Raw genomic sequence first — 12006 nt, 5'->3', positions numbered from 1 at the left:
TAATTACGGCTTTTTAAAAAAAATAAATTTATTTATTTTATTTATTTATTATTTTTGGCTGCATCAGGTCTTCGTTTCTGCGTGTGGGCTTTCTCTAGTTGCGGCGAGCGGGGGCTACTCTTAGTTGTGGTGTATGGGCTTCTCATTGCAGTGGCTTCTCTTGTTGCGGAGCACGGGCTCTAGGCACGTGGGCTTCAGTAGTTGTGGCTTGCGGGCTCCAGTAGTTGTGGTTTGCGGGCTCTAGAGCGCAGGCTCAGTAGTTGTGGCGCACGGGCTTAGCTGCTCCGCGGCATGTGGGATCTTCCCGAACCAGGGCTTGAACCTGTGTCCCCTGCATTGGCAGGTAGATTCTTAACCACTGCGCCACCAGGGAAGCCCTATAATTATTGCTTTATGTAGTTGTCTTTTAAATGAGAAAGGAGAAGAAAAGAGTTATAAACACAAATATATTTACTGGTACTGTTTATTTTTTTTTTAAATGTGGATTTAAGTTATTCTCTATTTTCATTTCAACTTGAAGGAGTCTCTCTAGTATCTCTTATAGGGTAGCTCTCTACAAGTGAGGAATTCTCTCAGTTTTTCTTTATGGAGAATTTCCTATTTTCTCCTTCAGCTTTTAAAGATTAGTTTTGCTAGATATAGAATTCTTGGTTGACCATCTTTTTGTTTCAGTGCTTTGAATATGCCATCCCACTTCCTTCTAGCCTGTGTAGTTTCTGATGAGAAGTCAGTTGCTAATCTTATTGAGGCTCCTTTGTATGTGATGATTTGCTTTTCTCTTGCTGATTTCAAGATTCTCTTTGTCTTTTGCTTTTGGTGGTTTGACTCTAGGTGTGGATATCTTTGCATTTATAACTGGAGACTCTTGTGCGTTTTGGATTATGCAGATTAATGTTTTGCATTAAAGTTGGGAAGCTTTTAGACATTATTTCTTCAGATAGTCTTTTTGCTCCTTACTCTCTCTGTCCTCTCCTTCCAGGACTCTCCCATTATGTTTATTGTGGCATGCTTGATGGTGTCCCACAGGTCTCTGAAGTCTGTTCATTTTTTTTCTCTCTCTCTCTCTTTTTTTTTCTGTTCCTCAGACTATATAATCTCAATTGACCTCTTAAAAAATTTGGTGATTCTTTCTTCTGCTAATTCACATCTGCTGTTGAGCCCCTCTAGGGTTTTTTTTTTTTAATTTCATTTATTATACTTTTCAAGTCCTGAATTTCTATTTGGTTCTTTTTATAATTTTTATCACTTTATCGATAGTGTGAGACATTGTTCTTATACTTTCCTTTAGTTCTTTAGACATGCTTTTTTTTTAAGTTCTTTAAACATATATAAAATAACTGACTTGATACCTTTGCTTAGTAAGTCCAGTGTCTGGGCTTCCTCAGAGGCAGTTTCTGTTGACTTTTTTCCCCCTGTGTATGGGTCATACTTTCCTCTTCTTTGCATGTCTCCTAATTTTTTAATTGAAATTTAAAAGTAATATAATGCAGCAACTCTGAAAATTAGGTTCCCTCCCCCTTCCTAGGCTCTGTTGTTGTTGCTGGCGCTGTTTGGATTTTTAGTGACTCTCCTGGACTAATTTAATGACTTTTCCAGGTCTAATTTCGTTATATGTGGCTACTGAAGTCTGTTCACTTAGCTTAGTGGTCAGCTAATAATTGGACAGGGATTTTCTTAAGTGCCTGGAACCAGTATGTCTCCCGGCCTTTGCCAAGGGGTTCTTAGTGTGTGTTGGGACTTACCTTGAACATTCCTGGAGACAGTTTACAAATCTGCTTTGTGCAGAGCTTCAAGGTCAGCAAAAAATGAAAGATTAGGGCCTTCTAAAGTCTTTCCTGAGCATTCATACAACCATGTACATACATATGGCCTTCTAGATTCCCAGGGATATCTCAGTGCTTTTCAGAGTCCCCTAATGGACATCTCATTCTCCAGTTTTTCCTTTTAAGCTTCTTGGTCAGCTTCTTGTCAGCCCCAACTGGTAATACTACCTCTGGGAGCTGCAGTGTTAAACAATTGCCATTGTGGGTTTTTTGGTTTGGTTTTGGTTTGGTTTTTGACCAGTGCTTTGGATAGGGCTGTTTACACAGAGCAGGCTCTGATTTAGGTCAAATAAAACAAGCCCAGAGATCAGAGGTTTTCAGTGAGCTGCAAGATTGATCAAATAGTGACAGTTCTCTGGGGGTGGAGCTTTTGGAGAGTTCCAAATCCTTTGTGCCCCCTCCAGTGCTAGGCTGGCTGCTGGCTTTCACAGCTACTGTAGTTGTGAAGCTGTTGGTTTGCAAGGCTGCTGCAAAACTGGGGTGAATGGGATTATATTAGGGAAGCTAAAATGCCACAGAATTTGTTGTTCTTTCTGAGATTCAGCCATTTTTCTTGAATAAATGCTTTTTGGGTTGTTGTAATCCTTTAGTTAACGTCCAGAATTGTGAAAAAGTTAATTTTGCCAGTGCTGTCATTATTTTTATGAAGGAGTGGATTTTCTGACGTCCTTAATCAGTCATCCTGGAAGTTGCTTCTCTATGATGACTTCTCTATGAAGTACTTTGTAAATTATCTGGCTTTTTCTAGTTATCTCTGCAGGAACAATTTCATGCCTGAGCTCACTACGATACCCAGAAGCAGAAGTCAAGAATCAATTTTATGTTTGTATCAACCCCAGATAGTAGACCATATACCAGCTTCATAAACTTTTCATAAAGAAAGTATTATAATATTACAAGTAAAAGATAAGTAAAGACTTTTTCTGATCTTGCTATGATTCTGAGGTAAATATGTATAGAAAACTTTAGAAACTGTATATTTTAGTACTCCAATTTTCTGTATCATTAAATGGGTATGAAAAAAGTCAATTATTTCTCTTCTTAGAATTTAACTGTCCGAATTGTAGAAATATCTCTCATTCACTGAAGTATGTTTTGCCCGTTGGTTTTGTAGTTGATGATTAAAAATAAAATCAAATGGTGAGAGCTCTCTTAGACTCATTAGTAATCAGTCAGTAACTGGATGGCTAAAGATTGCTCATCAGACGATTTTGAGAGGCATGCCTGGCCCCCAGCCATTTTGAACTGGATGAAGTTTGACTTTGGTACTTTCTCATTGCAGTCTTTCTTCTCTCTGGAGGTCTGTTATCCTACTTTATAGATTTCTATTGCACTTTATTTTTCCTTTTAGTTGGAGATTAAATCAAAATATTGATCGATAATGTAGTGTAATGTAGTCTAATATAGTGTAATAGTGTAATTAATAAATTGAAATGTCTTTACTTTCAGGATTATGCCTTAAAGTGTGGTCCTTTAGGAAGAAATGCATTTGGTTGAATGATAAGTAAGCAGTAGAATTGTTGTAAGGGTACCCCTAGGCCAGGATTGTTGCCTGTAAAATGGAGTGTTCATTGTACCCTATCTTCTCTTTAACTTCTCTGAATTCTTAACTTTTCTTGCTCATGGGAGCAATTTTCCCAGGTCTTTTTAGACACATTACAATTGGTTGCCTCACTGTTGGCCTGAGAGAGTTAGAAAGATGTGATGACCCTAGAATAAATGAAGCCTAGACATAATGCCTTTAACCCTTGAATATAATATCACTGAAATATTTAATAGGATGAAATGAACACATCTTGTTCATAAATAATTGATAAATTATTGATGAAGTTATAGTAGGCAAATGATTTAGAAACAAAAGTGTTTTATGCTGGTGATATGAAAACGCTTGAGTATATTAATTAGTTATAACAGACATTTCTTTTTTTGAAAACAGTAAAAGAAGATACAACAGAAAAGAAAAGCACCAAACGACCTTCTCAGCAACCTCTGCCTTATGTTGCTCCTCTCTCTCCTAAGCTCCCCAAAACAAAGGTGCATGCCTCTGAAGGTAAATAGTATTTACATGTTGCAAGATTGGGGAGAAAAGTCACTCTTCTATCACTTATATGCTCTTGAGTGTTGATGCTGGAAGTAGGGGAGTATATTCCCCCAAATCAGTTTGGCAGTTAGGCTACTACTTTGGCAGCTTTGTTGAGCACTTCATTCCCTTCAGAAGTGCACAGTTGTCATTTCTCCTTAGATTAAAGAAAAACAGTTATAGGCGTATTTTCCATTCGGCTTTGTATTGCTAAAAGCTGATAGAAAGAGGAATAGAAAAACCTAGTACATTTCTCCAGTGAAAGTTTTAATAAGTGCCCAAGGAGTAAGCAAATGTTAGAAACCAACTGTGTGATCATATTGTAACAAAGAGTTGTGAAGAACTGCATTCCTAAAAATAAATGCTTTAGTGAGGTGTTCATAGTCTTGGTGGCAAGACTGGCAAGGGTTAGTTGCCATGAGAAAAATAGGTGATGTCATTAGAATCAATTTGGATTTCAGGACAGTGTCCATTACTATAAACACCAAGAAAGGGATGGCCATGTGCTTTGTGTTAGAGGTTTGTGGTTCAGTATAGTATGGCTTAAGTGAACTGTTGTTGGCAGTTAGGGGATTTTTGACCTTTTAATAGTATTCGAGCTGTAAGTCTGTTGAAGATAATTGCCTTTGTCTTTTTTCTTATTGCCTTTGTCTTTTTTTCCTGTAGAAGAAGTATTATCTTCTGAGGGAAATGGCATGCCCAAAGGGGAAATGCTTTCTGAAGAGTCCAAGAACTCACCACTAAATCCAGCAAGTTCTTTGAATCCTGCCAGCAGAAGTCCTGTAAGCACTCATACTCCAGTCTCCGGGAGTGTTTTTCAAAGTGTGCCATGCACCTCGAGTTCAACACTGGTGGGGACCAAATCATCTTCCGAGAGCGGTCACCATGAAGTTACATTCCAGAAGCAGAGGAAAAGTGAAGGTATATTCAAAAACAGTGATTCTCAGCCAGTGTGTTTGTCTTTCCCCTAAAGGTTTCCATGCCCCACAACATCCCCTGAGAGTTTATCGCATTGGAGAAAGTGCCAAAAGTGAGGAGGTCGAGTCCTCCCCTTCACATCATTTTCAGGGCCAAGCTGCTACACATGCTCTAATCCTCATGGCATTACAGAACTATTTCTGGGAATCTGGATCACCAACCATGTTTCTGATGGAGACTTCGCAGTTTAGTGCTTTTCCATCCATTGTAATTTATCATTTCCTTGGTTACTGCCTGGACTCACAACCCTCGCCTGACTCTGAGGCCTGGAAGGATGCACTCCCTCTTCTTTCTGACGTACTCTCTTCCTTGTCCCTATTGAGACCTTTCCTGGCCCCAGCCTGTGTGTGGTTCCCAGATCTAGGCTCTGGCATCCTGTTGCTGCAGCCATTTCCCCATTTTCCACACTCCCAGGAGTTCCCTCAGACCCCCCAGGAGAACATGATATGTATAAACAGGACAGTATCCTACTCTTCATTTGGAAAGAGCCAGAGCAGCCTTCCATGTGCAAAGATAGCTACTATCCTGTACCCTTTTAAGGGTTAAGGGTGCTGTGGTGGGGGGAATAAGTGTTTTGTCTTTTGTCTCCAGATAGGCATCTAGGCAAGGCTGAGGAGTAAAGGAAGTAGGACTCAACTAACTCCCCTGCCTTTCATAATGGATATTATCTATGGGCAACTGCACTGTACACATGCTGTGATACATTTAATATCGTCACCCCCATCTCCTACTCCGTGTAGATTGTCTCTGGTTTTGGAGTGATTTTTGTAGAGAGACTGAAGATAGATGTTCATTTTATAAAGGGGTAATGTACCCTGAATTTTTAGATATTTTCACAATATATGAGTTTATGAAGACAGGCCTTCTGATCTCCTAGTGTATATAAGACAGAGCCATTAAGGAGAAGAGCATGACTGGACTTTGATTATTTTTCACATAATTTTTTATTTCATGTAATTATTTGAATAACACTAATATAATGTTCATAGCCTTCTCTGATTGTTTGGAAGATGTGGGCCCAATTAAATTATTTTCCATGATAGATTAGAAATAGATGAGCTCACAGTTGTTTTATTTTTATTTTTTAAATTTTTTATTTTTTAAATTTTTAAAATAAATTTATTTATTTTATTTATTTTATTTTTGGCTGTGTTGGGTCTTCGTTGCTGCACGCGGGCTTTCTCTGGTTGCGGCGAGCGGGGGCTACTCTTTCTTGCGGTGCGCGGGCTTCTCATTGCGGTGGCTTCTCTTGTTGCGGAGCATGGGCTCTAGGCATGTAGGCTCAGTAGTTGTGGCTCGCGGGCTCTAGAGCGCAGGCTCAGTAGTTGTGGTGCAAGGGCTTAGTTGCTCCGGGGTATGTGGGATCTTCCTGGACCAGGGCTCGAACCTATGTCCCCTGCATTGACAGGCGGATTCTTAACCACTGCGCCACCAGGGAAGCCCCTGTTTTATTTTTAATATAAAATTATAGTTTTATACCAGAAATCATATCTTTACATATAGTTTATTTGTAGTAATCCGTAAAAGTAGTTATATGTTATTCAAAACATAACTATACCAGATTCTGATGACAGAAACCAAAAATCCCACACAAATATAAGTTAATTTAGAGGTATGGTTAGCCTTGCCAGTAATTTTTTAAGTATTAAATTGAGTCTGTTTTGAGTTAAAGGAGAAGACTTTTCTGTCTAGATTGTTAGAATGCCTTAGGCATGGCATGGTCTATACCATCATCGTTTTTACTTGGGTTGATACAGCCCAGCAGCATTTCTTGGTAGACCAACATTTTTATCTCTGACAAGTAGAAAGTAGGATAGATTTTACTAAAGAGTTTTTATTTCATATCAAAGTTACGCTATTTAAAAAGAAAATAAGTAAAATTTACCATTGTGAGTTCTTTTATCTTCTGATTTTCTTTGCCCTTTCCCTGGGTGAATACTCAAAATACCCATAAAATGGCCAGAGCCCAGAGGATAGGAAAGAAAAGGTGCACTTTTGGCTAATTCACACGTACAAAAATATTAAATTTGTATTGACGGTCCTTGTTTAGAGAAACAAATCCTCCTAGCAAATTACAAAACCCACTTCTCTTATCATACACTAACTTTAGAGAGTCAAGCACTCTGGTTGAGTAAATGAATACCTGTCTGGACACAAAGAAATTTCAATACAACGTAGTGAACGGCACAGCTATAACTTTTTGAGGTATGAGCACTTGAATTGTTTCATGTCTTAGTTACTTCTTTTTTAAACATATAAACCTTCAACCAAAATATCTATTACTATGCAGTGAAACTTGAAAGAGGCATTCAGTATAATGTTAAAGTTACTTCTGACTTAGCTAAGCACAAAATAATCTTGTTTTCTTCAAAATTCAGATAAGCATATCAGGCTTGAGAGACAGGAATTTAAAGAATAGAGTGATGCTAAAAACCATCCATATTGAATACATTCAAGTGAATAAATTTAAGCAATTATCAAACTGTAAATTCTGGGGATTTCCATTGCAGTTAGCTAGTAAAATAAACCTAATTTGGAGATATCAAGAGGAGAAAGATGGAGAGAAACTCTTTGAAATATTTAAAGTAAGAAAGCAGTAAGTTAGCTTAGATTAACCTAATTTAACCCAAGTAACAGATCTTTTGCTGTATTTTCCTGTGGCCAAAGTGGCCTCGGATTGCTCAGTCTCTTTTATGATCTTTGGAACTGCAAGGTGTCTTCCGAAGCTGCTTTTGTTGTTTGGGGGAGGTCAGGTGGGACATTCTTGAGTAGCCATCCTCAGGTCATCTTTACTAGGCTTTCCCTGGATTTTATCTTGGAGTCCTGGGTCCATGCCGGGGTACTTCACAGAAGGTTCCAGGAATGAGACAATTACTCCCTACCTAACATCTCTTCTTTCAGTATAATGATCAGGTCAAGTATGATTTGTCTTTTTTCCCCCCATTGAAGCTCCAAGTTATATAGCTGTACCTGACCCCAGTGTCCTGAAACAAGGCTTCTCTAAGGACCCTTCAACCTGGTCTGTGGATGAAGTGATACAGTTTATGAAACATAAAGATCCTCAGATATCAGGCCCCCTCGCCGACCTCTTCATGCAACATGTAATGTATCTTTTGATCCGGTTTTCCTGCCGTAATGACTTTGAATGACCTCTGTGCAGGCCCTTCAGTTGGATACTGATTAGTGTGGATGGTGGGGGAACCCTATCAACTGATTTTTCCATATGCGAGAAAGTTTACTTTGCCCAAAGTTAGAGCCTTAAAGGGTGGAGGCTGGATCTGTGCTTTAAATGGGTACCCGAGTACCTAAAATACTACAAGTCTTCAAGTTCTCAAGAGAAGATGATTCGGCATGGCCGCTCTCAGGTGTCTTCTCCTTTGTAACAACAGTTACAAGGATCCTCCTCCCCACCTGCTCCCTGCTCGGCCCCAGGACCGTGAGTAGGAGGGGTGACCACAGCTGTGACAGGGTGTCTTCCTTGTTATGATGCCCGATGAATCCAGTAACTGTAAAAGATTAAGTGCAGCTTTATTTTAAATAGGAACTCATGAAAACCAAATAATATGCTTCCACGACATAAATTGCTTCATTAAGGAAATAATTTTAGGAGGATGCCTTGTGTCTGTTAAATAATGTTTATAGTCTTTTCTAATAAATCAAATTCATGACCAAATATCTATGTATTCCTTTTTGACATTGTAAGAAAATCAGTAATAAGTTTTCGTATCTAATTAGCTTCACACAACTAACTGAATAGCTTTCAACATAATGACAACACTGTATAGCACATTTACAGTTTGCATTAATGCTGATATACTCATATTCCCAGCCTTTCTAAGAAAGTTAATGACTGTCTGAAATTCATTTCTACAGTTCACAGTTTTCTACCCTTTGTCATAAATACGTGGTATTTTATTCAACATATAGTATTTAAAATCAGAGTTTGATGCTAAGGCCACTTTTCAAAGATACTGGGTTAAATTTCCTTTTTCTTAAAATTTGAAGTGAATTTAGAAATTTTCAAATGATGCTTCACATATAAGTTATATTTTTAATAGTTTTCAGGAAATAAATGCATATTCAGAGAATATATATTGAGAATGTACAGCTGCTCCCTATTTTACATGTTCTTATATGTACGTAACGTGACAAAACATGAAATCAGTATTAGTAATTATAATTTCTTTCTCTCTGTAGGAGATTGATGGGAAGGCTCTGCTACTACTCAAAAGTGATGTGATGATGAAGTATATGGGGCTGAAGTTGGGGCCAGCCTTAAAGTTATGTTACTATATTGAAAAACTTAAAGAAGGAAAATATAATTGAAAAAAAATGTATAAGTTTAGATTAGACATAATTTTCAGTTGTCTTGATAACTTTTTAATTTAAAAGTATTTTTATTCTCGTAGCAGTTTTTGTTTTGTAGACGGTTCCTCTAAAACTACGTTATATCCAGAATTGCAGAACTACATTACAAGTCCAGTCTACTTCTTTAAAACACATTAACATGTTAGTATTAGCATATTCAACTTGGCAGTCCTTTATGTCTTATTATTATTTTATACTTTACAGTTTATTATTTAATTGTACAGTTTACAAATATACTTAATGCAGGAAACAGAGAAACACCGTTGATTTTGATTAATGTTTATATATAAAACCAAAACAGCTACATCCCAAAGGGGAAAGTATCAGGGACTGACAGCCTCTCTAATAAAATCCATGAGAAGTTTTCCTTAGAAAAGAATTTAAAGATGCAACTGTAGATATCATCTCTTTTTCAAATATTTTATGTCTGTTACTGCAATGTTCTGTTCGTGTTCTACCAATTTCCGGAAAGGGAATAGCCATACAAGTTATTTTCCTTTCGTTATTATTTCTCTGTATGTTGTGTTTGTTCATATTTAAAGAAAAAAAACAAGCTTATAAACTTTCATAAAGTGTTCTTACCAGTTTTTGATAAATTTCGAACAATTGTAAGATAGAATGGTTGTTTTATGCAGGAGATATTATACTACTACAAGGGTGGTTTGGATGGAGTCTGATTAAAATTTTTCAGTGAAATACCTATTATTTCAAAACTTTACATATTTTCTCTAAGCTTAGACATTTAACTAGGCATTCATTTCTCATATCTCTATATGAGGACACCTGTGCCCAAATTTTTAAAATATATATATTTTATTGTCTGTGTTTATTCTTCATATGGATACTATACCATATTTATACATTATTCTATACCTGTAGGTATTCAAACAAGTAAATCTGTTCTTTTTGAATTTAATATGGCACTTTGCACTGCCACAGAGGTAATGGTGAACTATTTATATAGTTGGATGTTTCTATTCTGAAAAATATATGTGCATCATTTGCTATCACTAGTACCTCTCAGCTTAGTCTTCAGGGGATAAGAAACAATCCATAGATTGGTTTCCATACAGGGAAGTTCTCTGTCCTATGCAATGTTGCTAGTTAATTTGCTTAGTTCTGAGCCATTTATTCTGCTAAATTTTGGAAGATGCATTAATTCAGACTTATCATTTTGGGCTTTATTTTTAAAGTTAGAACTTTCAAGGGGAAATGGTGCTATATGTTTATTGTTATTACTTTGTATAAGTTTGGTGTAATGTTAATAAGCTATGAGAATCTGTGCTAAAAGTATTAGCCATTTGTTATAAATGCCAATAAAATGTACACCAGGGGCAAGAATGTACATTTTCTTTTTTAGAAAACCAAATGTACTTTATACGAGAATGCTACTATTTAAAGGGTGGTTTCATCTATGTTATTCATTTTGTGTCATAAGACAAAATTCTAATTTAAACTTGGTCTTCTCTCAAATTGTTTGTGTGAAGATGCTGTGCCCAGTTAAACAGTCCTCAGGTGTTTGTATAAATACTGTTTTACAGTTTTCAGATTTTAAAATATAATAAAGTTTAATAACCACAGCCATTAATGTCAAAGCCTCAGATTTGATTTTACTTGCTTTCACCACATTATATTAATGTATGAATCAGCTATAGTTGAAAAAGCAGCACTCTAGTAAGTTTGTGGCTTTATATGTCCAAATACTTGGTTTTAACACTTGCCATTCCTAGGAGCAAAGGGCTGATCTTTTGCAGGGGCCTTAAATGAGACCCCAGGGAAGCAGTAAGAAGTTAAATCAGTGAGCTTTATCTGTACTCAAGTTAGTTGGCAGTGATGCAAGTGTGCTAGAAAATGCCAGTGCCCCCATATATCTCATCCTACCTGAGTTCATGCATCTGGCTGGCAATTCTGGCTGCTCTTTTACCACTGGGGGCCAGAAGCCATACTGCTACTCAGCCTTCAGCTCTCCCAGCTTACCTGGTGGAAAAGCCCTAGAGGCTCAGGGTTGTGGTTGAATCACCTTCAAGATCCGACCCCTCAGCCCACCCGCACCAGGAGCTGCTGCCTTGGAACCCAGAAACTCTTACTGCTGTTCATTGGAGACAACCGGGCCCTAACTGAGGCTCCAGGGATGATGAGCTCAAGTAACTGGAATGGAGGTGTCGATTTTCACTATCTGGTTTGTAAATTTTTGTCCAGAAACTATCATGCCGTGTTAGCGCGGGTTACCTGTGAACTTAGTTATCTTTGCTCTAGTTTCCCCCCTCAGTCCATTCTTCAACTTTCTGTAGGCAGCAGGATTCTGCAACTTGAGCTCTAAAGCCCTCTGGGCACATTGAGCATGTGCTTTTCTATCTTTTGTCTACGTGATTTCTAATTGTTGGACAGTCTTATGGTACATGGTTCAGAATAGAATTTCCCAGACTTTTAAATTGGGACTCCCTCTGTAAACATGAAAAAACCGTGCCCTTCTGTAATATTAGAAATTAAAAATTAAACATCATGACTAGGAACAGTGATTATGGGAGGAAAAGTGCTGCTTTTTCAAGCTACATAAGGGACTGTACTCACAGTTGGTTGAGTAAATGAAGTATGTTTAAATCTCTGGGGCTGTTTCTACAGTGTGATGCTAGGACTTGCTTATATTTTTAAGTGCTCTGACGCTGATCCAGGGAATGGAGGGAGCTCTTAGGGAGGACATGTAAGCCAGGGCCCACCTTCAGAACACATGGTGGACAGTTTGCATCTGATCCCTCC

The 12006-nt window shown here is 37.7% G+C and overlaps 1 protein-coding gene across 10 annotated transcripts in view; it reads left to right on the top strand.

Moving 5' to 3' along the window:
• Nucleotides 1-10837, top strand: part of SCML2 (Scm polycomb group protein like 2) — a 112603-nt gene extending 101766 nt beyond the window's left edge. For all 10 annotated transcript variants that reach the window (XM_057538156.1, XM_057538158.1, XM_057538153.1 and 7 more), the window contains 4 exons: nt 3760-3873; nt 4570-4824; nt 7831-7982; nt 9079-10837. In XM_057538156.1, coding sequence (XP_057394139.1) covers nt 3760-3873; nt 4570-4824; nt 7831-7982; nt 9079-9207 — 650 coding nt within the window. In that variant the 3' untranslated portion in view covers nt 9208-10837. The remainder of the gene's footprint in view (nt 1-3759; nt 3874-4569; nt 4825-7830; nt 7983-9078) is intronic.
• The last annotated feature ends 1169 nt before the right edge of the window (nt 10838-12006 follow it).

This window comes from Balaenoptera acutorostrata, chromosome X (assembly GCF_949987535.1).
Source record: "Balaenoptera acutorostrata chromosome X, mBalAcu1.1, whole genome shotgun sequence".
In the NCBI taxonomy this organism is placed as follows: Eukaryota; Metazoa; Chordata; class Mammalia; order Artiodactyla; family Balaenopteridae; genus Balaenoptera; species Balaenoptera acutorostrata.
Note: the sequence above shows the minus strand (reverse complement) of the source record. Positions and strands in the feature narration are given on the sequence as shown.